The sequence below is a fragment of the Hylobates moloch genome, unplaced genomic scaffold, assembly GCF_009828535.3.
Source record: "Hylobates moloch isolate HMO894 unplaced genomic scaffold, HMol_V3 SCAFFOLD_1, whole genome shotgun sequence".
Classification (NCBI taxonomy): Eukaryota; Metazoa; Chordata; class Mammalia; order Primates; family Hylobatidae; genus Hylobates; species Hylobates moloch.
In genome coordinates, this window is record NW_026652276.1 from 126,239,378 (window position 1) to 126,264,417 (window position 25,040).

Consider the following 25,040-nt stretch of genomic DNA (forward strand, 5'->3'; position numbering starts at 1 on the left):
AGTAAAATCCTAGGGTGTGCTATGAGATTGTACTAGGCCTGTGAAGAGTGGTAAGCCAAATAGGTCTCCATGGGAGATACATTATGTAAGTAAATAAACAATGGTTTTCTGGTTCCTGTTGGTGTCTCCACAAGTAGGTAAACACGTTTTAAAGGAACCCGGGTTCTTAGATTTTGTTAGACTTTTTAAACTCAAGGATGAGCATATGTGCTTGAAATAAAATGCTAATACGTAAGTGTCAAAACTATGGCTTAAGGCTCTTGTTAATTCATTAATGTAATCTCAGTATAATAAGTACCTTCACTATAATGAAAGTTATAATTAAGTATCTGCATTCATATGAAGGCAGTGCTTAGTTTTTTTTTTTTTTAATTTTTTAAGGCATCTTAGGATAAAATCATTAATTTGGTTTACAGAACATAAGGAGAGTTTATAAGCATAATCATTCTTACCAACTTGAAAGTATAGTGGGCAATTCCATGATTTAAATGTAGCTCAGAAGATTAGTTAAGGGCAAAAGAACCTTATTTTGGAGATTTTTCTCAGGGTCCCCAGTTCTGTTCCCTACCGTCACTATAACACCCATATCTTGTTTTCGGTGGCAAAAGCGTTATAGGAGATGAAAGATGGTAACTTTGGCTTCCTGTTTCAAGATGTTTATCTTGGCCTTGTCTAATAATCTCTCTTATGGGCTCTTGATATATTTTGACTTTAGCACACTAGAAAGTGGACATAGTAGCAAAAAGGGTCTTTGAAGTCAAGTCTCAGCTATCTCACTTACTGGCTGAGTGACTATGTGAAGTAATTATCTCAGGGTTTGTTTGTTTGTTTGTTCTTTGAGACAGTCTCTCTGTCACCCGGGGGGAGTGCAGTGGCGTGATCTTGGCTCATTGCAGCCTCGTCCTCCCAGGCTCAAGTGATCAATCCTTTTACCTCAGCCTCCCGAGTGGCTGGGACTACAGGCGCATACCACCATGTTCGGTTTATTTTTGTATTTTTAGTAGAGACAAGGTTTCACCACGTTGCCCAGACTGGTCTCCAACTCCTCAGCTCAAGCGGTTCACCTGCCTCGGCCTCCCAAAGTGCTGAGATTACAGGCATGAGCCGCTCTGCCTGGCCATATCTCAGGGTTTCCTAAGGACTAAATTTGATAACACAAGTTAAAGCCTGGTGTGGTTAATAGTTACTCTGTTAACTGCTGTTGCATTTGTTTAGACCTTCTGTAATGTCCAGTATCAAAAGAGCAAAGCAATGTCAAAATTCTACAAATCAAAGAAGGGAAAATTAAGGGCATGTAATATTTCAGAGGTAAGGAAAACTCATGTAGGTTTTTATTGTGTGCCAACAAAATTAGTCCTAAAGAATAAAGGGAGGAAAAATCAGCTGAACCAGATTTGATCCAGGTTCTGTTTTCCACCTCCTGCCCCCATTAAATGCAAAGCCCAGTTCCAGTTCAAGCTGCCTACACTTCTCCCTTTGTTCTATTTGTTCTTTCCACAGGACTTAAAATTAAGTTGTTCCTTTTTGTCCCAGTTCTTAGGAAACAGTTCTTTGATGTAGCAACCCACTGCATCCCTAAACATTCCAAAACTCTTGAACCATTTCCAGCCTGTGGATTTTAGCTTAAGTATCATAATGTTTCTAATGTTCATAGCCTCTCCCTTCTTTTGGTTCATTTTGTATCTTCTAACCCTTAAAACACTTTAACTCCATTTGTTCTACTTCTTCCCAGTTCCCTACTGAACCATGAATTTAAATTTTCAAAGCAATTATTAGCAGTGAAACATGGAGATGTTTAAAATTCACATACACGGGCAATAAAGAAGACTAATACAGAGCCTTATAATTATCGAGTGCTGATACACTCAAGCATCCCTGAAAGAAAAAAAAAAAACAACCCGACCTTGAGATAATTACCTTGCACAGTCTCTCAGGCATCAAGTAGGTGATAACTGAACATTGAAGAGTTTTCATCTATTGCTCAGTTTTCTTCATAGAATGAAACTGCCAACTCTTAGTACTTACCTCACCTTTTTTTCAGGAGTCTACTCACCCATGTAGGCAAGCTCTCTTGAGCCCCCCCATTGCAAAGAAGAGCAAGTTGATGTTCAGTGAATTGCCCAAGAACATATAGGAGTTGAGAGTTCCCTTGGATTAGAATCGTGATTTCCTGAAAACCAGTCCTGGTGGTTCTGTATGAAAGTCACATTGCCTCACACAGTTCCTTCAATTTAGAGCTCCTCCCTTCACCCTGTTCTCAAGAAACTTACGGAACTAGCAATATCTGGCTGCCAATTAACTGATAACTTCCTAAGCATGAGCATATTTAAAAAGTTAAGTAAAACGTGAGTGCTACTCCCTGAAAGCCATCACTTGACTTTTTTAGGTGTTTCATCAGGTACTTGCCTCAGGTGTTTCATCAGTTACTATTTCAAAATAGTAGGATTATATGCCTTTTTCTTGGATTCCCGGAGTTGAGCTGCCAAACTTCCCATTGTGCAAGATGAGAATTTAGAATCCTCATCACACTGACTTCCTTCTCCCTACCTCAATTAAATCATGTTGAAGATTTTTCTTATGACTAAGTGTACTACTATTACATTTCCTGAACAACTTTCCTGGTGGTGGTAACTGCTTTTTTTTTTTTTTTTTTTTTTTTTGAGACGGTCTCACTCTGTCACCCAGGCTGGAGGTGGCACAAATCAGTTCACTGTAGCCTTGACCTGGGGTCAAACGATCCTCCCACCCCAGTCATTGCAGTAGGTGCGAATACAGATATCAGCTACCATGGCCAGCTAGTTTTTTTATTTTTTGTGGAGACAGGAATCTTACTACATTGTCCAGGCTGGTTTTGAACTCCTGTGCTCAAGTGATTCTCCCGCCCTGGACTCACAAAGTGTTGGAATTACAAATGAGCCATGACGGCACCCAGCCCACTTTTTTGGTTACTTTGTTTTCTGCATAGCTGTCACCAATTCTTGCCAGATTCCCCCAAAAGAAATTTAACACCCTCTGCTTAATGTTTTCCTCATCAGTCAGGTATCAGGCACTCTATCAGTTCTCTTCCCCACATCTCAGAGAAGTTTCTCTTAGAACCCTCTGTCTTCCTGTTCCAGTCCAGGCTAGGTGCTTGTTTGAAACTATCTTTATTCTCCTTGCTTTCTCTCTGAATTGGCTGGGTTTAAAAACTCTTAAGTTAGAAATAAATTATCTCCACATTTTGAAAGCATTACTCCCTTCTAAATTCCAGTGTTGCTGATGGGAAGCCTAATACTATCGTGTATGTGATGCCAAGTGCTTTGTAAGTTTTCCCCTCTGCAGCTCTTGGTTTTTCTCTTATCTGCTGTGTTCTGAACCTTCACAACCATGTTCCTTTGTGTGGGTTTCTTAATAGTCATGTGAGCACTCAGTGGGCCCTTGCACTGTGAAAAACGTTTCTGTTTGCCAAATTTTCTATTAAGTTTTCGAAAAATTTTCTCTTCATTTTGTTTTTGTTTCTAAACTCCTGTTAATTGGATACTGGATCCTTTTGTTTTTGCTCCATTTTTCATCTATTTCTACTTCTAAATTTTTCCAACTCATATTGACGTTTTAAAATTTGGGATATCATTTTTACTATAGAAGAACCATTTCCTGTGCTCTGCTGTCTCCTCTTAAAAAAAGAAATCCTCTTGTTTCATAGCTGAAATATCTTTTATTTGAAGATGCTAGTTATAGAATACTTTTTGAGACCATTTTGTTCCGTTTTCCGTTTCCTTCAAATAACAAAAACGTTGGGAAATGCTGTGTTTGTGAGGCTCACACCAGGGGATGTTGAATGTTGGTATCGCCGAGCCATTTCTCTAGGGTCTTTCGTCTACTCATTTCTTCAGAGAAAAATAGGGTTATGGGGAGAGAGTGGTAGGGAGCGGTAGAGGGGTGCCTGCATTATGGGAGGGGCAGAGAAGGGGGCTGCTAGCATTGCACTATTCAGTAGGAAAACTTCATCATGGCACCTCTCATCCTTTGTTAGGCTTTGGGTCTGGAATCCTTCTGATGCCCTATCTTTAGCATCTTAAACTAGTCTTCTGCCTGAACAATTTACTGCCCTCCCTTCTACCTTCAAGGCACCTGAAGCTTTCTGGGGTTCTGCTTTGTGAATCAGTGGCTAAATATCCCCTTCTACAGGCAGTTTGCTCAGTTCTTCTGACACCTCCATCTGCAGAGAGGGTGCTTGGGTTCAGGTAACCTACCTATGGCTCACTTATCTGTAAAGTATACTTAATATCTACCTTTTAGGTTGTTTAAAGGATTGAACAATGTAAAACACTTATAACAATGTCTGCCACGCTGTAAGGACTGAATAAGTTATTGCTCTTGTCCTCCAAAAATGTGTTGGTATAACCGGTCTGCAGTCATCTCCTCTCTTGTTCTTTTTGCCTTTGTGAGTTTGTTCCCTTTGTCATTGCTTTACTGTTATTTAAGGTTTGGAGAAGGAGCAGGATACATAGGATTAATTATAACTGGAAGTCCTCTTTAATATTTTAAATTAGCTTTACTTTCTTACAGCCCTAATCTTTCTGGGTGACTCTGGACACTCTACTAGACTAATATGAATATGGCAGCCCCTCGGAAGCCATGCAATCATTTCTTCTCTTCAGAAGGACAGCACACTTTCTATGGAGGGGCCAGGACAATGCAGTGGAAAGTGCTTTGGCTTGGAGGCAGAAGTCCCAGAGGCAGTACTTCTCAGCTGTCACCTCTGACAAGCTTCTCCAGCGTTCCTTCTGTTAAAATGGGCCCCCAAAATGCCTACGACCCGGTTGCGATCGAGTGGCCGACGCCACCAGTGGGAGTGAGGCCCAACACGCGAGCTCGGTCCCTCTTCGCGGAGCCAGGTGGGTGCGCGCTTCGAGGCTCACGCGGCGGCGCAAGCGGGAGAAGCCAGGTGCCCTCAACAAACATGGCCGCCGCACCAGCGTCAACCCGGCTCGGGAGGCCGCGCTGCCGCTTGGGAATCGCAGGTTTGGCGTCACCCGGCCCGGAACCACGTGATGCAGGAGGTGCCCGAGGCGGCGGGGCTCGCGCGGGTGGAGACGCCTCGGCGTTCGAGCGGGGTGGGGGCTGCCCGGTTGAGATTTCCCGGCGGGTCCCGGCCTCTGCGTGCACGCGCGTGCGTGCTCGCGCTCGCGGTTCTGGCACTGCCGGTGAGGAGCCGGGGAGCGAGGCGGGGAGGCTGGGAGCGGGGCGCCCCTTACGAGGCCAGAGGGGGCTGGGCAGGGCCGGCCCGGCGAGAAGGGGGTCGGCCGCGCGATCTCAGCTCCTCGCCCCTGAGCCGCGGCGCTAGCGGTGGGGGCTTTTCGGCCCCGGCCCCTCCTTGCAGGGCCCGGCTGTGCAGGTGGCCGGGCAGGGCCGAGGGCCCCGCAGCCCACCGAGAGGGCCCCGCCGGCCTCTGGCCCGCCCACCCGGCGACCTGCGCTGGGGCCGCCTGCACGGCCGCCGCGGGTTGCAGCCTTGGAGTTTAGTTTCATCTTCGGATTTTCCTTCAGAGTCGGAGTGGGAGTGGGACGCAAGTTGGTGGTCTTCTTCGGTCTTTTAAAATAATCTGGGTTGACGTCAAATGCAGAAATGAGGCAGTGTTGATTTTTTTTGGCGTAAGTACCCCAAGCCTCGGGGGAAATCATGAGGCAGCTGGTTGAAGGAGACCAACTTGGGAAGGAGGAAAAGGTTAGGGAGGCTGAAGTGCTCAATTTAGGACAGACACTTGCTTTGGACAGTTTGCTAAATAGCCAGTCTGTGTGTATTTTTGTTTTCGCATTTTTGTCTTGACTGTCCAAGCCTTTTATTAAAATTTCTCAGCAGTTAAAACAGGCCGCTGATAGACATAAGGGAATTATTTATATAGCAGATTGCCCAACTCTTGCATTGTATCCTAACCTAGGACCATGCTGTGTCCCCATGGCTTTCAAGCTGAAGAAATGAAGGTCCAAAGTGTCAGACATACCTAAAGAAGAGTTCGAAAGTGTAGCTGCCATCCTTTCCTTAGCTATCAGAGGAAGCAGTCACTCCAAAATGAGACATACACAAGCCCAGATTCATAGACTCACCCTCCATAAGCTGTGTTGCTAGATTGAAGTTTTTAATCACCAGTGAAGAATTGATTGCCATAATTTTAGGAGACTACTCAAATTTGCCTTGTTTCTTTCCCTAGGAAAGGAATAATGCTGACAGCATGTCTGCACATTCCATGCTCTGTGAACGAATCGCCATAGCCAAGGAACTGATCAAGAGAGCAGAATCACTTTCTAGATCAAGAAAAGGTGGCATAGAAGGTGGTGCAAAGCTGTGCAGCAAATTGAAGGCAGAATTAAAATTCTTGCAGAAAGTAGAAGCTGGGAAAGTAGCTATTAAAGAATCTCATTTACAGAGCACTAACCTAACACACCTGAGAGCCATTGTGGAATCAGCAGAAAACCTGGAAGAAGTTGTTAGTGTTCTTCATGTCTTTGGTTATACAGATACCTTAGGAGAAAAGCAAACCCTTGTGGTAGATGTAGTTGCAAATGGTGGTCATACTTGGGTGAAAGCCATTGGCCGGAAGGCTGAAGCTCTTCATAACATCTGGCTGGGCAGGGGCCAATATGGTGACAAAAGCATCATTGAGCAGGCTGAAGACTTCCTCCAGGCCAGTCACCAGCAGCCAGTGCAGTATAGCAACCCTCACATCATCTTTGCATTTTACAACAGTATCTCCAGCCCCATGGCAGAGAAGCTGAAAGAAATGGGCATATCTGTGAGAGGAGACATAGTAGCAGTCAACGCTCTGTTAGATCACCCTGAAGAGCTTCAACCGAGTGAGAGTGAATCAGATGATGAGGGCCCTGAACTTTTGCAGGTGACCAGAGTCGACCGAGAAAATATACTAGCAAGTGTTGCATTTCCAACAGAAATTAAGGTCGATGTGTGCAAAAGAGTAAATCTGGACATTACTACTTTAATCACATATGTATCTGCCCTCAGCTATGGAGGCTGCCACTTTATTTTCAAAGAAAAAGTGCTCACAGAACAAGCAGAGCAAGAGAGGAAAGAACAGGTTCTACCTCAGCTGGAGGCCTTTATGAAGGACAAAGAGTTGTTTGCTTGTGAATCTGCTGTCAAGGACTTTCAGTCTATTTTAGATACCTTAGGAGGACCTGGGGAGAGAGAGAGGGCCACTTTGTTAATTAAGCGAATTAATGTGGTACCAGACCAGCCTTCTGAGCGTGCCTTGAGACTAGTGGCCAGTTCAAAAATTAATAGCCGCTCATTAACAATTTTTGGGACAGGAGACACCCTAAAAGCCATCACAATGACTGCTAATAGTGGTTTTGTCAGAGCTGCAAACAACCAGGGTGTTAAATTTAGTGTGTTTATCCATCAGCCCAGAGCACTTACTGAGAGTAAAGAGGCTCTAGCCACCCCCTTACCAAAAGACTACACAACTGACAGTGAACACTAAAGATACCCTTTAAATATTGTTGTGGAAGTAAGTTATTTATACCAAAGGCTGGGTCTTCCCATCTAAACTGGTGGGAAAAAAGGTCCCTAGTAAAAGTAAAACTGAGAACTCAAACCAGTAGAGTTTCTTTGTGTCTCATCTAAACTATAGAACCTCCCAAAGTAGAAAAAGCACAAGAGAGAAGCTTATCTATCAAAGTGTCTGCATTAGTGCAATTAAGAACCGAAATACATCTATATAAAGCTTTCAGTGTACTGTAATACTTTGTTTGATTCGATAGGGCTGCAACTCCCCTACTGCTAACCACGTTTCATGGAATATGGCTACATTGCATCTTGCATTAAATATCTGGAGAAAATTCAAGCCTGTTTTTCATTGTATTGCTTTATCTGGTTTAGGCTGGGAGGTAGTCATTGGTAATTAATTTTAGATTCTAAAGTTAACCATTAATGAAAAACTTATTTGATTGCTGTATGTCAGGTGCAGTCTGATAGGTATTTTTACAAAAAGTACATAATACAGAAGAAATGAAAAAGTGAATTATGGTTATTTAAGTGCCATGAACCCATTGGTAGACCTTTGTGAAAAGAAAGCCAACAATCTTACTACTATAAGATAAACCCAGGACACTTAAGGTAAAATACTAATTTGAATGAATTGAAAGAGGATTATGTAAAAGATTTTAAAAATTCAATTTTATTTTTAAATACAAAAAGCCCCCATATTTTAAGTATTTGAACAATAAATACTATTTTCACGTTTCATTTGCAAGTGGCAAGTGACAACTGCATTACCTCACTTTGATGAGATGGTGACAGATATTCCATGCCAATTGCATGACACAAGTTGTAGTTAAAAATACACTTCTATGGCTACATTGCGCTAGATTATCAGTTTTCAATAAAGCAAAACTAGCAAAGTCGATATGTATTCACCACATTTAAAAATTTGGAATTTGAGTCCTGGAGCTTAAATATTAACTCATGCTAAGTGTAGGAGCTGGTATTAAAACTTGATGTTTCTAGCCACAGCCTGATCTCTTTCTACCATGCCAAATGTCCTATTTGTTGAGAAGAGAATCTCAGTTTACAGCCACAGTGTTTGTTGAGGGGGTGGAATTTGGTTATTGGCATTCATGAACACCCAGAAATGAATGCAAAATTAAGTGTATGGGGGTGGTTCTCTGGGGAGAGATTGCTTTACTAAGTCAGAATACATTTCCTAGCAGAAAGGCTGTGATTTGCTTCCAATTTAGTGTAGAGTGGTACATGTCTAGTGTTAGAAATTGAATTTAAGCTTTTTGAGCACCTATTAAGGTCATGTAGTACTTGGTACTATTAAGTACCAAGCATTATAACAGTTTGGTATGAAAAGATGAATGTTTGCTCTAAGGAATTCTTAAGTCTAAAGTGGAAGTAAACAACTGAAGTGCAATTAAATGTACTAAATTCTCTAGGATATGTTGAAAATACTATGGGGACAGATTAAAGGAGTACTTGTTATGGGGCCAGGAAGTCAGAGAGGAAGTGACGTTTGAGGGTTTGGGGTGTGAAATTTCACAAGATGTGTGAGAAAGGGTACTCAAAAGTACATGGAGGAATGGGATTGGAAAAGTACCAGAACTGTGAATATGAGGACCTGTACAGGGACCAGGCTCAAGTGGACAGTTTATAAAACGAGATGGAGCTAGAAAAAAAAGGTGAAGTTCTCTGAAGAGTTTGGCATTAGAGAGCCATTGGTGATTTTTAAGAAAGTGTGGCTTATGATCAGGTCTCTTAAGGAAACCACAAAAATCTGTAGTGTGGATAAAAATTGAAGGAAGTTTGGACTATAATGACCTTAGTTAGAGCAGGAATGATGGACTGTAGAGTCATGGACACATGTTGGATTTGTTTGAGGCAGAATTGACATATTAATGTACTCATTCGTTTAATAAGCATTGAGTGACAGCCATGTGTCAGACACAGCACAAAGGGCGTGGCATATAAAAGACTTGTTTTAAAGGAGCAGCAGGAAGAAGGTAGATTTCTATCCCTGCTCCCTATGAATCAATCAATACCTAAGAACTTGGTATCTTTGCCAACTAGAAAGTGGACAGGCCACAGCACTCTTTAGGAAACTGCTTTGTGAAGTGACCACAGCTGTGGCCCTGCCAAAGACCGTGATGTTTTTTCAAGCATTCCAGTGATTACAATTCCTAATATAATAAATAATGCAAGCAGTACATATGCTCAAGTAGTAGGGCACTGGATCCTGGAATGTAAGAAATAGCACCTTCCCTAGAGACCACACACATGAACTACACTGTATGCCAAGGTCTATTCCAGCTGGCCAAAACATTCCTTTCATAAAGGTAAAATATTAGACAATAAAGTCCGGATGTGGTGGCTCATGCCTATAATCCCAACACTTTGGGAGGCCGAGGGGCGGATCATCTGAGGTCAGGAGTTCAATACCAGCCTGGCTGGCATGGTGAAACCCTGTCTGTACTAAAAATACAAAAATTAGCCAGGCATGGTGGTGGGTATCTGTAATCTCAGCTACTCAGGAGGCCGAGGCAGGAGAATCACTTGAACCTGGGAGGCGGAGGTTGCAGTGAGCCGAGATCACGTCATTGCACTTCAGCCTGGGTGACAAGAGTGAGACTCCATCTCAAAAAAAAAAAGAGACAATAAAAACAATGAGGGAAGTTATAAAAGGAATGTTCAATTAAATATCAGTTAACTGCCAAGGCAAAGGAATCACACAGCTATAGCTATAAAGCAAACAAATGTCCAAATAGTTCTAAAGAGCGAAGATACGTAATAAACTATCATTATGCCTGGGAATTGGAAGTAGCTGAGGAAAGTAAAAGCATGCTAAAAATCCTCATCTTACTTAGAGTCAACAGACACTTTGAAATTTTGCTATTGAAAAATAGAGCTATTTAGTTTTGAGTGTCAAACCGGAAACATAACTGATAGCATAAATTAAACCAAGCTGAATAGCTGAATAAATTCCAAACAAAAGGTAAGGATGGAGAATAAATGTAGTCCAATAGAAAAAGACAAGTTAGGCTGGGTGCTGTGGCTCACACCTGTAATCCCAGCACTTTGGGAGGCTAAGGCAGGGTGGATCCCTTGAGCCCAGGACTTCAAGACCAGCCTGGGCAACATGGCAAAACCCCGTCTCTACAAAAAATACAAAAATTAGCCAGGCATGGTAGTGTGCTCCTGCAGTCCCAGGTACCAGGGAGGCTGACGCAGGAGGCTCACCTGAGCCTGGGAGGTCGAGGCTGCAGTGAGTTTGGGTTGTACCACTGTACTCCAGCCTGGGCAACAGAGTGAGACCCTGTCTCAAAAAGAAAAAGACAAAAGAATTGTGAATGAGGCATAAAAAGCAGAAAGCATAAAATAAGAGTGCTAGCTGCAAGCACAAGAAAGATGTAAAACAGCTTTGGAGGGAAATATATAGACAATTGTGATATACTGGGAAATCTCATTGGAACAGATGACTGTCTCAGGAAATGTACATTAGAATTGAAGAGTAGAAAGCCTAAATAAGCAATAACCATTTAAAAAATTGTTAAAGAAGTTAAATAATTTCTCCAAAATATGTGCAGGTGCAGTTTATTAGACAAGTTTTTTCCTACTTTTAAATACCGAATAATCCCCGTGCTCTAAAAGGTAATATGGAGCATAACCCCGTAAGTGGGGTTGAAATATATAACATGGTAAGATGTGTTGTTCCTCTCACTCCCTGTCCCCTGCCCCAAGAGGAGAACTTTGGCCTGCTGTCCTGTTTGAGAACAGGGTCTGGGTATGGGACAGTAGCCCATGGGGTGTTTCTTGACTCATGTAATAACAAGCTGACTGTCTCAGGTCATCATTGTATTGGAAATGTTTTCAGACTCATTTTACAGAACATGAGTATAACTCTGATACTAAAACCTGACAAGATTGCATAAAAAAGAAGCTGGAACAAAATTTCAGTTTAAAAAGATACATAAACATCCCAGACAAAATGGCACTGCAGACAAAATGGATTCAGGCAGAGAACATTTCACGCTGTGGGAATCTTTTTGTTGTTGTTATTTGTTTTTGAGATGGAGTTTCACTCTTGTTGCCCTGGCTGGAGTGCAGTGGCACAATCTTGGCTCACTGCATCTTCCACCTCATGGGTTCAATTGATTCTCCTGCCTCAGCCTCCTGAGTAGCTGTGATTACAGGTGTGCACCACCACGGCCAGCTAATTTTGTATTTTTAGTAGAGACGGGAGTTTGCCATGTTGGCCAGGCTGGTCTTGAACTCCCGACTTCAGGTGATCCACCCACCTCGGCCTCCCAAAGTGCTGGGATTACAGGTGTGAGCCACTGCGCCCGGGAATCTTGTTCCCAAGAGGAAGAAAGGCAAGGATGAGTTCCCAACCTTAATAGTAGGGATCTGGGGATTAACCTCCATGCTGGGATAGAATCAGAGGCATGAGGCCTGCTTGAGGTAAAGAGGTAACCCCAAGCCCCCCACTGAGTGAACCAGAACCTTAAGGCTGTAATGCCCATGAAAGAGGATCTTGTAAACTTTGCCCAGGGACACTGCAAGGGTTTGACTCTAGTGGTTCTGGGGGTGGGGGGGTGTGGGGTGTGGGGTGTGGGGTGGGGGCGGCAGGGTGGGGGGAAGAAGTCTGAAAGAAATCAAAGCCCAGACTGTGCCCCACATAGAGTTCAAGTCGTTTAACAGCATCATGGGGGAAACCCAGAGATGTGAAATTAGTATAAAAATTGGCCGCTGGCAAGTGCTATCTCTCAGACACCTGAGAACAACATACGCAACCTCATTCTGGACTTAGGGACATTTTAGTTTCCCAGCTACATAGATTTATATAGAAAAACTGAGCTTTGATTGGATGCGCTTACAGTGAGAAATTGTCAAAACGTAGAAGGAAACCTTCCACCACCAGCAAATCAGCAACACATAAAGAGGAGCATTAGTTCTTCAAGAACTTAAGATTATAACAAAATACATTAAAATAAAATATATGATATTATAGAATATATATGTAAAAATATATAATAGCAAAATAGAAAGTAAGTTTGGGATCTTCTAAGTGTTCCCTATCCTCTGGAAAAAAAAAAAAAAAAAGAAGTAGTAATTCAAAGTGGCAGAGGGAGGTTGAAAATACCACCTGCAACCAAACATTGCACACACAGCTCAGGTGGAGGATGTGGTCTATATGCGCAGCAAGTATGCTTCCTAATACTGAAGTCCAGAATTAGGCAGACATTAACCACTTGATTGCAGGTAATTCTGGGGCATGTGACAGGGAGAGCTTGTCTCAAAAGGGCTGCAGAGAACACCTCACCCTGTGGCAAGCTTATTCACAAGAGGCAAAAGCTCAGAGATTAGCCAAGCCAAGCCAAGCCTCCAGGCATGCCTCTCAAACTTGCAATCAAATACATTTCTCTATATTCCCAGGAGAGAAGGGCCAGGTGTATGCTGAGGATATAACCCCCCGCCATCATGCAAGTAAGAATGGGGAAAAAAGGCATTTCCGTCTTCACCTAAATAATAAATGATTAAAGGGGATAAAAAAAAGGCATAGAAACTATAAGGGGCCAGGCGTGGTGGCTCACGCCTATAATTCCAGCACTTTGGGAGGCCAAGGCGGGCAGATCACCTGAGGTCCCGAGTTCAAGACCAGCCTGGCTAACATGGTGAAACCCCATCACTAAAAATACAAAAATTAGCTGGGCATGGTGGCGTGCATCTGTCGTCCCAGCTACTAGGGACACTAAGGCAGGAGAATCGCTTGAACCTGGGAGGCGGAGGTGACAGTGAGCTGAGATCGTGCCGCCACGGCACTCCAGCCTGGGCGACAGAGCAAGACTCTGTCTCAAAAAGAAAAAGAGAAAAAAAAAAGAAGAAAAGAAAAAAGGAAAGAGTACGAGCAAATAAAACTTCAGGAAATAGAAAAACTCACTAAAATTACAATCTCAGAAATAAAGTTTAAGATAGTAGGTAAGATAAACTAAAAGAATTCTGAAATGAATAGAATTTTCCAAGATTCAACAAATAAATTAAATGATGAAAAATATAAACAAGATGCTGAGACATGGAGAAAAAATGAGTCCACTCCATCAAAGGTTCTGGCAGACAATATGGACTGAGCAAAAAGTCGTGTTCCCATCCTCACCGCTTTTGCCTGCCTGTGCCATAGAGGCTGGAGACTAAAAGCCTCATGCTCCCAGTGTTGCGTTTAGCTGGGGCAGCCGATTCCTTGCCTCTGAGACACAAGTGCAAGTGCAATAGTGCTGCCTTCTCCTTCCACCACAGGGTCGGATGTGGTCGATGGCTGTACTTGCTTCCATGTTATGGTGAGGAGAGAAAGATCAAGTGCGGCATGTAGGCTTTGGTGCTGATATATGCTTCCCGCAGGACTTCTTGCTATGTGGAAAATCAATCCCAATTTATTTAAGCCACTGTAGTTGGCTTTTCCATTACATGTAGCTGAAAATATTTCTAACTGATATTAAAGTTTATTTCTTCCTAAAAGAGGCAAATTAGAATGGTGGAGAGAGAACAAAATCATTTTGCAAACATACAGACAAAAAAATAGAATAGAATACGGACACCAGTGTACCATTCACCGAGGTTTAAACAGAGTCATTATTTTGCCTTATTTGCTTTCTCCAGGTTTTTCTTTTGCTGAAATTATTTTAAAATAAATTACAGACGTCATGATATTTAACATATATCCCTCCTTCAGTACTTGGCTCTAAAAAGAACATTTTTCTAGACAACCATGATTCCATGAGTACATCTAATGAAATTAATAATTTTGATCACCATCTAGTGCCCAATCTATATTCAGATGTCAGGGGATTTGTCTATCAGAATCCAGTGAAACACCAGATATTGCATTTGGGTTTATCGTTCCTTAATTCTATTGCAATCTATGGTATTACCTTACCCTTTTATGATTTTGAGTTTTTTGAAGATGCCAGGACAGTTGTCTTACAGAATATTCTATATTCTTTTGCTTTTCCAAATAAAGCCAGTAGGATAGCTTGTACATAGTTTGTGGTTTTGTTTTGTTGTTGTTTGTCCTTGTGGAAGTGCATCTACACTAGTAAGAATTTGTTATCAAAGGGTGTCTTGGTAGCCAGGTATTATCCAATGTGTCTCATTGGGAATTTTAACAGTTTGCATTCTCACCAGTAATGTCTGAGTGTGACTGTTTTTCCATAGCTTCATCAGTACAGTGTATTGTCTCACTATGGCATTATTTAATTAGTTAATTATTTGCATTTTCCCTTTTAATAATGAGCTTGAGAAAATTTTTCTGTGTTTAAGGGAAATTTGCATTTTTATTTTTTTCTGTGAACTTTTCATATGTTCTTAGGGCTGTCTTTTTGATTACGTTGTTCATTTATTTTTCTTCTCTTCTCTTTTCTTTTCTTTTTTTTTTCTGAGATGGAGTTTCGCTCTTGTCGCCCAGGGTGGATTGCAATGGTGTGATCTTGGCTCACTGCAACCTCCGCCTCCCAGGTTCAAGTGAGTCTCCTGCCTGGGCCTCCCGAGTAGCTGGGATTATAGGTGCTGACCACCACGCCCAGCTAATTTTTGTATTTTAAGTAGAGACAGCGTTTCACCATGATGGCCAGGCTGGTCTTGAACTGCTGACCTCAGGCGATCTGCCTGCCTCGGCCTCCCAAAGTGCTGGGATTACAGGCGTGAGCCACCACGTCCTGCCTGTGTTGTTCATTTCTTCTATATATTCTCATTTTCTGGTTCATTTAATCTATCTTATTGAGAAAGTATAGTAACACCTCCTTGAATATTCAATAGTTTCTGTTTTGTGCAAATTACTCTTTATTTATTTGGTATTAAAAAATGTGTTAACTTCTAATTGTGAATTACAGCTTTTATCATTAGAAAGTATCTATCTTTGTCATCCTTAATACTCTTTTTATTTTGTCTGATATCAAGATCAGGACCTCCCGGTGAATATTATATTAATTTGACTAGTATACCTTTTTCCATTCTTTTTATATGTTTTTTTACTTTTTAGCCTTTGAATTATTATATATATATATATTTTATTTTTTCATAAGTTATTGGGGTAGAGGTGGTATTTGGTTACATGAGTAAGTTCTTTAGTGGTGATTTGTGAGATTTTGGTGCACCCATCACCCATGTATACACTGCACCATATTTGTAGTCTTTTATCCCTCACCGTCTCCCACTCTTCCCAAGTCCCCAAAGTCCATTGTATCATTCTTATGCCTTTGCGTCCTCATAGCTCAGCTCCCACATATTAGTGAGAATATACGATGTTTGGTTTTCCATTCCTGAGTTACATCACTTAGAATAATAGTCTCTAGGCTGGGTGCAGTGGCTCACGCTTGTAATCCCAGCACTTTGGGAGGCTGAGGTGGGTGGATCACCTGAGGTCGGGAGTTCAAGACCAGGCTGACTAACATGGAGAAACCCCGTCTCTACTAAAAATACAAAATTAGCTGGGCATGATGGTGCATGCCTGTAATCCCAGCTACTTGAGAGGCTGAGGCAGGAGAATGGCTAGAACCCAGGAGGCAGAGGTTGCGGTGAGCTGAGACTGCACCATGGCTCTCTAGCCTGGGCAACAAGAGTGAAACTCCGTGTCAAAAAAAAAAAAAGAATAGTCTCTAATCTCATCCAAGTCGCTACAAATGTTAATTTATTCCTTTTTTATGGCTGCATAGTATTGCATTGTGTGTGTATAGATGATAGATAGATAGATAGATAGATAGATAGATAGATAGATAACCACAGTTTCTTTATCCACTTGTTGATTGATGGGTATTTGGGTTGGTTCCATGATTTTGCAATTGGGAATTGTGCTGCTATAAACATGCATGTGCATGTGCAAGTATCTTTTTTGAATAATGACTTATTTTCCTCTGGGTAGATACCTAGTAGTGGCATTGCTGGATCAAATGGTAGTTCTACTTTTAGTTCCTTAAAGAATCTCCACACTGTTTTCCATAGTAGCTGCACTAGTTTGCATTCCTACTAGCAGTGTAGAAGTGTTCCCTGATCACCACATCCATGCCAATATCTACTGTTTTTAAATTTTTTTATTATGCCCATTCTTGCAAGAGTAAAGTGGCATACATTGTGGTTTTGATTTGCATTTTCCTGATCATTAGCAATGATAAGCATTTTTTCATATGTTTGTTGGCCATTTGTATATCTTCTTTTGGAAATTGTCCTATTCATGTCCTTAGCCCACTTTTTGATGGGATTGTTTGTTTTTTTTCCTTACTGATTTGTTTGAGTTTGTTGTAGATTCTTGATATTAGTTCTTTGTCAGATGTATAGATTCTGAAGATTTTCTCCCACTCTGTGGCTTGTCTGTTTACTCTGCTGACTGTTCCATTTGCTGTGCAAAAGCTCTTTAGTTTAATTAGGTTCTAGCTATTTATCTTTGTTTTTATTGCATTTGCTTTTGGTTTCTTGGTCATGAAATCCTTGCCTAAGCCAATGTCTAGAAAGGGTTTTCCAATGTTATTTTCTAGAATTTTTATAGTTTCAGGTCTTAGGTTTAAGTCCTTAATCCATCTTGAGTTGATTTTTGTGTAAGGTGAGAGATGAGAATCCAGTTTCATTCTCATATATGTGGGTACCCGATTATGTCGGCACCATTTGTTGAAAAGGATGTCCTTTCCCCACTTTATATTTCTGTTTTGCTTTGTTGGCTGTAAGTATTTGGGTTTATTTCTGGGTTCTCTATTCTGTTCCATTGGCCTATGTGCCTCTTTTTCTACCAGTACCATGGTGTTTTGGTGACTATGGCCTTATAGTATAGTTTGAAATCCCATAGTGTGATGCCTCCAGATTTGTTCTTTTTGCTTAATCTTGCTTTGGCTATGCGGGCTGTTTTTTGGTTCTATATGAATTTTATAATTGTTTTTTTCTAATTCTGTTTAAAAGGATGGTGGTATTCCGATGGAGATTGGATTGAATTTGTAGATTGCTTTTGGCAGTATGGTCATTTTCACAATATTGATTCTACCCATCTATGAGCATGGGATGTGTTTGTATTTGTTTGTGTCATCTATGATTTCTTTCAGCAGTGTTTTGTAGTTTTCCTTGTAGAGGTCTTTTGACTTCTTGGTTAGGTATATTCCTAAGTATTTTTTTTTTTTTTTTGCAGCTATTGTTAAAGTGGTTGAGTTCTTGATTTGATTCTCGGCTTGGTCACTGTTGCTGTTTGGAAGAGCTACTGATTTGTGTATGTTAATCTTGTATCCAGAAACTTCGCTGAATTCTTTTATCAGTTCTAGGAGCTTTCTGGAGGAGTCCTTAGGGTTTTCAAGGGAAGTGATCATATCGTCAGCAAACAGTGACCATTTGACTTTCTCTTTATCAACTTGGATTCCCTTTATTTCTTTCTCTTGTCTGATTGCTCTGGGTAGGACTTCCAGTACTATGTTGAAGAGGAGTGGTGAAGTGGGCATCCTTGTCTTGTTCTAATTCTCAAAGTGAATGCTTTCAACATTTCCCCATTCAGTATTACGTTGGTTGTGGGTTTGTCATAGATGGCTTTTATTACATTAAAGTATGTCCCTTGTATGCCGATTTTGCTGATAGTTTTAATCATAAATGAATGTTGGATTTTGGCAAATGCTTTTTCTGCATCTACTGAGATGATCATGTGATTTTTGTTTTTAATCCTTTGTATGTGGTGTATCACATTTTTTGACTTGTGTATGTTAAACCATCCCTTTATCCCTGGTATGAAACCCACTTGATCATCGTAGATTATCTTTTTGACATATTGGTGGATTCAGTTAGATAGTATTTTGTTAAGGATTTTAGCATCTATGTTCATCAAGGATATTTGGTCTGTAGTTTTCTTTTTTGGTTATGTCCTTTCCTGGTTTTGGTATTAGGGTGATGCTGGCTTCATAGAATGAATTAGGGTATGTTTCTTCTTCCTCTATATTGTGGAATAGTGTCAAAAGGATTGGTACCAATTCTTCTTTGAATATCTGGTAGAATTCTGCTGTGAATCTGTCTCGTCCTGGACTTTTTTTTGTTGGTAATTTTTAAATTACCACTTCAGTCTCACTGCTTATTTGTCTATTCAGGGTATCTAATTCTTCTTGATTTAAACTAGGGTAGTTTTCCAAGAATTTACCCATCTGTTCTAGGTTTTTTAGTTTATGTGCATAAAGGTGTTCATAGTAGCCTTGAATGATCTTTTGTATTTCAGTTGTAATATCTTCTGTTTCATTTCTTAGTGAGGTTATTTGGGTTTTCTCTCTTCTTTTATTAGTTAATCTTGCTAATGGTTTGTCAGTTTTATTTATGTTTTCAAAGAACCAGCTGTTTGCTTCATTTATCTTTTGTATTTTTTTGGTTTGTTTGTTTGTTTGAATTTCCTTTAGTTGGGGTGTGATCTTGGTTCTTTCCTTTCTTCTGCTGTGTTTGGGTTTGGTTTGTTATTGTTTCTCTAGTTCTTTGAGGTATTACCTTAGGATGTCAGTTTGTACTCTTTCAGTCTTTTTGGTGTAGGCCTTTAGGGCTCTTAAATTGCCTCTGAACACCACCTTTGCTGTATCTCAGAGGTTTTGGTAGGTTGTGTCATTACTGTCATTCAGTTCAAAGAATTTTTACGTTTCTATCTTGATTTTGTTTTTGACCCAGTGCTTATTCAGGAGCAGGTTATTTGATTTCCATGTATTTGCATGGGTTTGAAGGTTCCTTTGGGGGTTGATTTCCAGTTTTATTCCACTGTGGTTTGAGAGAGTGCTTGATATAATTTCAATTTTCTTAAATTTATTGAGGCTCATTTCATGGCCTATCATATGGTCTATCCTGGAGAAAGTTCCATGCGCTGCTGAATAGAATGTGTATTCTGTGGTAGTTGGATGAAATGTTCTGTATATACATGTTAAGTCCATTTGTTCCAAGGTATAGTTTAAATCCATTGTTTGTTTTTTGACTTTCTGTCTTCATGACCTGTCCAGTGCTGTCAGTGGAACATTGAAGACTCCCACTATTATTTTGTTTCTATCTCATTTCTTAAGACCATTAGTAATTGTTTTATAAATTTGGGAGCTCCAGTGTTAGGTGCATATATGTTTAGGATTGCGATATTTTCCTGATGGAGAAGGTCTTTTGCCATTATATGCTGTCCCTCTTTGTCTCTTTTAACTGCTGTTGCTTTAAAGTTTATTTTATGTGATATAAGAATAGCTACCCCTGCTCACTTTTGGTGTCCATTTGCATGAAATGCCTTTTCCCACCCCTTTACTTTAAGTTTATGTGAGTCCTTATGTGTTAGATGAGTCTCCTGAAGGCAGCAGATAGTTGGTTGGTGAGTTCTTACCCATTCTGCAGTTCTGTATCTTTTAAGTGGAGCATTTAGGCCATTTACATTCAATGTTAGTATTGAAATGTGAGGTATTGTTGCTTTCATCATGCCCTTTTTGCCTGTATACTTTGGTTTTTGTATATTGTTTTTACTTTTTAACTTGTATTTTTGTTTTATAGGTCCTGTGTAATTTATGCTTTAAAGAGGTTCTGTTTGGATGTGCTGCCAGGATTTGTTTCAAGATTTAGAGCTCCTTTTAGCAGTTCTTGTAGTGGTGGCATGGTAATGGCAAATTCTCTCAGCATTTGTTTGTTTGAAAATGACTGTATCTTTCCTTCATAGATGATGCTTTAGTTTTGCTGGATATAAAATTCTTGGTTGATAATTGTTTTGTTTGAGAAGGCTGAAGATAGGGCCCCCAATCCCTTCTAGCTTGTAGGGTTTCTTCTGAGAAATCTGCTGTTAATCTGGTAGGTTTTCCTTTGTAGGTTACCTGGTGCTTCTGTCTCACAGTTCTTAAGATTCTTTCCTTCATCTTAACTTTGAATAACCTGATGACAATGTGCCTCAGTGAAGATCTTTTTGTGATGAATTTCCCAGGTGTTCTCTGTGCTTCTTGCTCTTATTTGGCTGTCTAGGTCTCTCACAATGCAGGGGAAGTTTTCCTCAATTCTTCCCCCAAATATGTTTTCCATGCTTTTAGAATTCTCTTCTTTCTCAGGTACACTGATTATTCTTAAGTTTGGTTGTTTAACGTAATCTCAGACTTCTTGGAGGCTTTGTTCATATTTTCTTATTCTTTTTTCTTTGTCTTTGTTGGATTGTGATATTGTATTTCTTTATTCTACTTGTTCAATTATATTGCTGAGACTTTCCAGAACATTTCACATTTCTAAAAGTGTGGCCAGAGCTTCTTGACTCTTTGATTGTTTTTTTCTTTAAGCTACCTATTCCCATGAATATTTCTTCCTCTACTTTTTGTATCATTTTTTGGATTTCCTTGCATTGGGCTTCACCTTTCTCTGGTACCTCCCTGAATAGCTTAATAACTAACCTCCTGAATTCTTTCTCAGGTAAATCAGGGATTTCTTCTTGGTCTGGATCCATTGCTGGTGAACTAGTGTGATTTTTTGGGGGTGTTGAAGAGCCTTGTTTTGTCATATTACCTGGGTGGTTTTCTGTTTCCTTCTCACTTGGGTTGCCTCTGTCAGAGGGAAGGTCTAGGACTAAAGGATGTTGTTCAAATTCTTTTGTGTAATGGGGTGTTCCCTTGATGTAGTACTCGCCTCCTTTTCTTATGGATGTGGCTTACTGTGAACCAAACTGCAGTGATTGTTGTCTCTCTTCTGGGTCTAGCCACCCAGTGAGTCTGCCTGGCTGCAGGCTGGTACTGGGGGTTGTCTGCACAGAGTCCTGTGATGAGAACCATCTATCAGTCTCTCACCTGTGGATACCAGCACCTGTTCTGGTGGAGGTGGCAAACAGTGCAATTGACTCCTTGAGGGTCCTTAGCTTTGGTAGTTTAATGCTCTATTTTTGTGCTGGTTGGCCTCCTGCCAGGAGGTGGCGCTTTCCAGAAAGCGTTAGCTATATGTAGTATTGTGGAGAGGGACCAGCGGTGGGTGTGGCCCTGGATCTCCCAAGATTATATGCCCTTTTGTCTCTGCTACTGGGGTGGGTAGGGAAGAACCATCAGGTGGGGGTGGGGCTAGGGGTATCTGAGCTCAGACTCTCCTTGGGCCAGTCTTGCTGTGGCTGCTAGGAGGATTATGGCTGCCTCCGCTGAGTCATGCAGGTTGTCAGGGAAGTGGGGGAAAGCCAGCAATGGTAGGCCTTAGCCAGCTCCCACGCAAACTGAAGGGCTCACTCCCACTGTGCACCCCCCAACATCCTGAGTCCATGCACCCCCCCAACATCCCGAGTCCATTTCCAGGTGAAGGCAAGACTGGCTTGAAAATTTGCCCGAGGCTATCTGCCTCCCAGCTGTGAGAGAAAAGGACTTTAGTTCTTCCTGGCCTGTGAAGTCTGCATGCCCAATTTGTGCCCTCCCACTGAGTTCTGGCCAGGAGGCTTCTCCCCCATTCAAACTGTTACAAAGTTCAGGTAGAGAATTCCTTCTCCCTGTGGAGGTTTACCCCTGTTCCTCTGGCCACCCTCCCGATGGATCCCTGTGGTGCCAGGCAGGAATGGGCTGCTTGGGGACCCAGCGAGCTCCCAGGGCCTTTCTGCTGCTTCCTCTACCCCTGTACTTTGCTCAGCTCTCTAACCTGACTCAGCTCCAGGTAAAGTCAGAAACTTCTCCTGCAAACAGACCTTCAGCTTCTTCGGTGAGGATATGTGTTTGGGAGAGGAGGGTCACCCTTTCCCACTTCCACAGTTGGGGCACTCACAGAATTTGGGGTGTCTCCCGGGTCCTGCAGGAGCAGCCTACTTCCTTCAGAGAGTCTGTGGATCCTCTCGGGATTGCTGGTTTTTACTTGCAGTTGATCTGGAGCTAAAATTCACAGCGCAAGCCTCCGCATGCTGCTCTGTCTGGAGCTGCAATCTAGTCCTCGGAGTTATTATATTTTAAATATGTCTCTTGTTTTATAGCACAGGTTTGAGTTTTGCTATGTGATCAGATTTGAAAATCATGATATTTAATTGGTCAGTTAAGTCCATATATGACTTCAGGTTTCATTTTGAATGAAATTCACTGCAATTCACCTCTTGGTGCCTCAGCATCTTGTTCAAAAGTAAGGCAGTTGTGGTTGAGCGCTGGAGATTTCTCAAGAGTAAGGGGAGAGAGGGATCATAGTGGTGATGTTTGGAGATGCAGGGTGAGAGATTGTGATGAAAACTGGAGGGGCTTAGTAGGAAAGATTTCAGGGAGTAGGTGGTCATCTCCCCAGGGAGCCACGGGATTGACTGACATGGGGCTGGTGCCTCCTGGGAAAGGCAATAATCTTCATTCATTTTAGTAACCTGTATTAGGAGTTTCCTTTAGCTATGAGAGTGTGGAGGTAACAGAGAGTAAGAAGTATAGCAGGATCAGGTAGACAGTGAATTCAGGAAGAAAAATAATAAGTGTCCTCTGTGCATTTTCTGCTTTTGGAGAGGCAGTCTGTGAGTATCACTGGGGGCAGATTTTAGTGTCCAGAGTGAAGCCATGTCTGGCACAGGGAGCAAAGTCATCTCCAACGTTGAGGACTGGAGTTGGGGCAGTGTCCTCGAGGAGGTGAGATGTCTCAATGGGTAGCCACCTGAGTTGGTGTGGGCCTCAGCATTTGTCGTAACTGGTTGAAACAATGATCTACTACTGGAGGGTTTGGGTGTCCAGTTGTAAACCGATGAAAGCACCCAAACTGATAGTAATAAGACCAACAATCAAAGAAATGGTGTGCAGCTGCACCTGACAGGGTTTTGTTTTGGGTGGACATTTAGGTTCAAATGGGTTTCATATAAGATGAGCAGCTGCCAGGCCTGTGGGACAATATATGGCTAATGAGTCCCAGGAGAGTCTATGTCCTTGATCTGACCTACAGCCCTTAAGGGATGGGGACAAGATAAATAAATTGTTAAAAAAAGTAGGTTAAGGCCTGGGGCAAGCTAGAGAACTTTATTTGTGGTATTGAAGTTTGAAAAGGAGTTGTTTAAGCTATCATGATGTCTCTTATTGAGACCAGTTATTTGGGACCTGTCATGGACATGAAAGTTCTATTGAATGTTTCTCAGGAGCCCAGCATGATGTATTCTAAGAAGTGAACTGTGTGCCTTGGTTACTATTAGTAACAACCGTGACTCTGAAGGGAATAAGGCGTGACTAGCAAGGCCTTGCATTGTGGCCTTAACTCTAAGTGGAGAAGTGTGATTCTAATTTATGTTTTGGGTGAGTGTGAAGTAAGAGATTCCCAGAGATTTTTTTTCTTTTATTTTTTTTTAACCTTGAAGGGGCCAATTTTTCGGTAATGGCCTAATAGTTTATAATAAACATGAAGACAGGACCAGTTGTTGACCAGGGTATCCAGTGCTAAGACGACCGCCTGGAGTTTTGGCCACGTGCGTTGTGTTTGGGCCCCATCCTTTCTTAGGGACATCCTGACTAAGGAATGGAAAGTAGCACATTCCACTAGGCTCCACCATGCACAGGGGCTGGCAGTGCCGTTCACATAGTCTATGAACTCCCTTTACTGGTCACTCAGTTAATCCACAAGGCTTCCTAAGTAGTCAAGGGGTTTAGGGGAGGGATGTCATCCTCCAGCACCCTGGCATCTGGTAAGGGGCTTAGAACAGGGGAAGCCATACCCTCCTGTGGGTAGAATATACCAGAGGACCCAGGTTTGTTCCCATCTGTCTTAGGGAGCCTCAGTAGCTGTGTTGAGCCTTTGGGGTCTGTTTCCATGGCCCAAAGCATAATGGGCAGCTGGGTATAGAGGGTCACGGGTTCAGGGTCTGGGAGAGCCTCTATTTCTGGGAGAGCCCAGTAAGTGGGGGCCAGTCATCTGTTGTATTAATGCTGTATAGCATGAGGCCAACAGGGGCAATATCTTGTATCAGAAATCCTGGGACAACTGATGGCCATCCTAAAGGATCCAGAGATTGCAGGAGGCATTTGAAAAGGTTGCAGACTCTACAGTAAAGGCATTTTTTTTTTTTTTCAAGAAGTCACTTACAGGAGTGTCTGTAGACTTTAATTTAGAAGTAAAATTTATAAATGAGGAATGTGTTGCCACCAAAACCCAAATGTACTAAGAAATATTGGTCTTAAATGTCATTAATGTATGTATTAAGTGAGTCTCCTTGGCTGAGAATGTCCTGGATGTACTCTCATACCAGTGCTCCTGGAAGGTGGATGTCATTAAGATTAATTAAAGATTGTGTGTGATGACACAGCTGCAGAGGTCTGAAAAGGTGTACTGTGTTCTTTTAGAGGAGGAGGCAAACTGCAGTGAAGAGGCTATTGAAACAGCATGTTAGCCAAATCCACAAGAGCAAAATATTTACCAGTTGTTGATTGAATGGAATCAGCAATTTTAATAATATTAGGTATTGGATATGGGGGCCTTAACCAACGGGCTGTTAAATGGGGAAGTGGAAATAATCACGCTTTTACCAATAGGTTTTTTAGAATTAGTTTTAATCCATTTCAACTTACTTTGGGCAATATTAACTATCTTAACTGGGGGTACAAGGGGTTCCATTTTATTAAGCCAATTTGTAAGTGCCAAAGACTTACTTTAATTTT

The 25,040-nt window shown here is 41.6% G+C and overlaps 1 protein-coding gene across 3 annotated transcripts; it reads left to right on the forward strand.

Annotated features, from left to right (window-relative positions):
* The first annotated feature begins 4,333 nt into the window (after nt 1-4,333).
* CUNH7orf25 (chromosome unknown C7orf25 homolog) lies at nt 4,334-7,840 on the forward strand. Of its 3 annotated transcripts, none has more exons than XM_032758259.2 (2): nt 4,334-5,042; nt 6,191-7,840. In XM_032758259.2, the coding sequence occupies exons 1-2, from the start codon at nt 5,034-5,036 to the stop codon at nt 7,475-7,477; spliced, it is 1,296 nt and encodes a 431-aa protein (XP_032614150.1). In that variant the 5' UTR covers nt 4,334-5,033; the 3' UTR covers nt 7,478-7,840. The 3 variants fall into 3 exon arrangements, with proteins under 3 accessions (XP_032614150.1, XP_032614149.1, XP_032614151.1); XM_032758258.2 differs by having other exon boundaries at nt 4,840-5,186; XM_032758260.1 differs by lacking the exon at nt 4,334-5,042 and adding an exon at nt 5,197-5,633.
* Nucleotides 7,841-25,040: the final 17,200 nt, after the last annotated feature.

Excerpts from the sequence above, each read along its gene's own strand:
- CUNH7orf25 (XM_032758258.2), top strand. The coding sequence starts at position 5,034 with ATGCAGGAGGTGCCCGAGGCGGCGGGGCTCGCGCGGGTGGAGACGCCT. Across the intron at positions 5,187-6,190 it reads TCGCGGTTCTGGCACTGCCG|GAAAGGAATAATGCTGACAG; the intron begins GTGAGGAGCCGG and ends TTCTTTCCCTAG.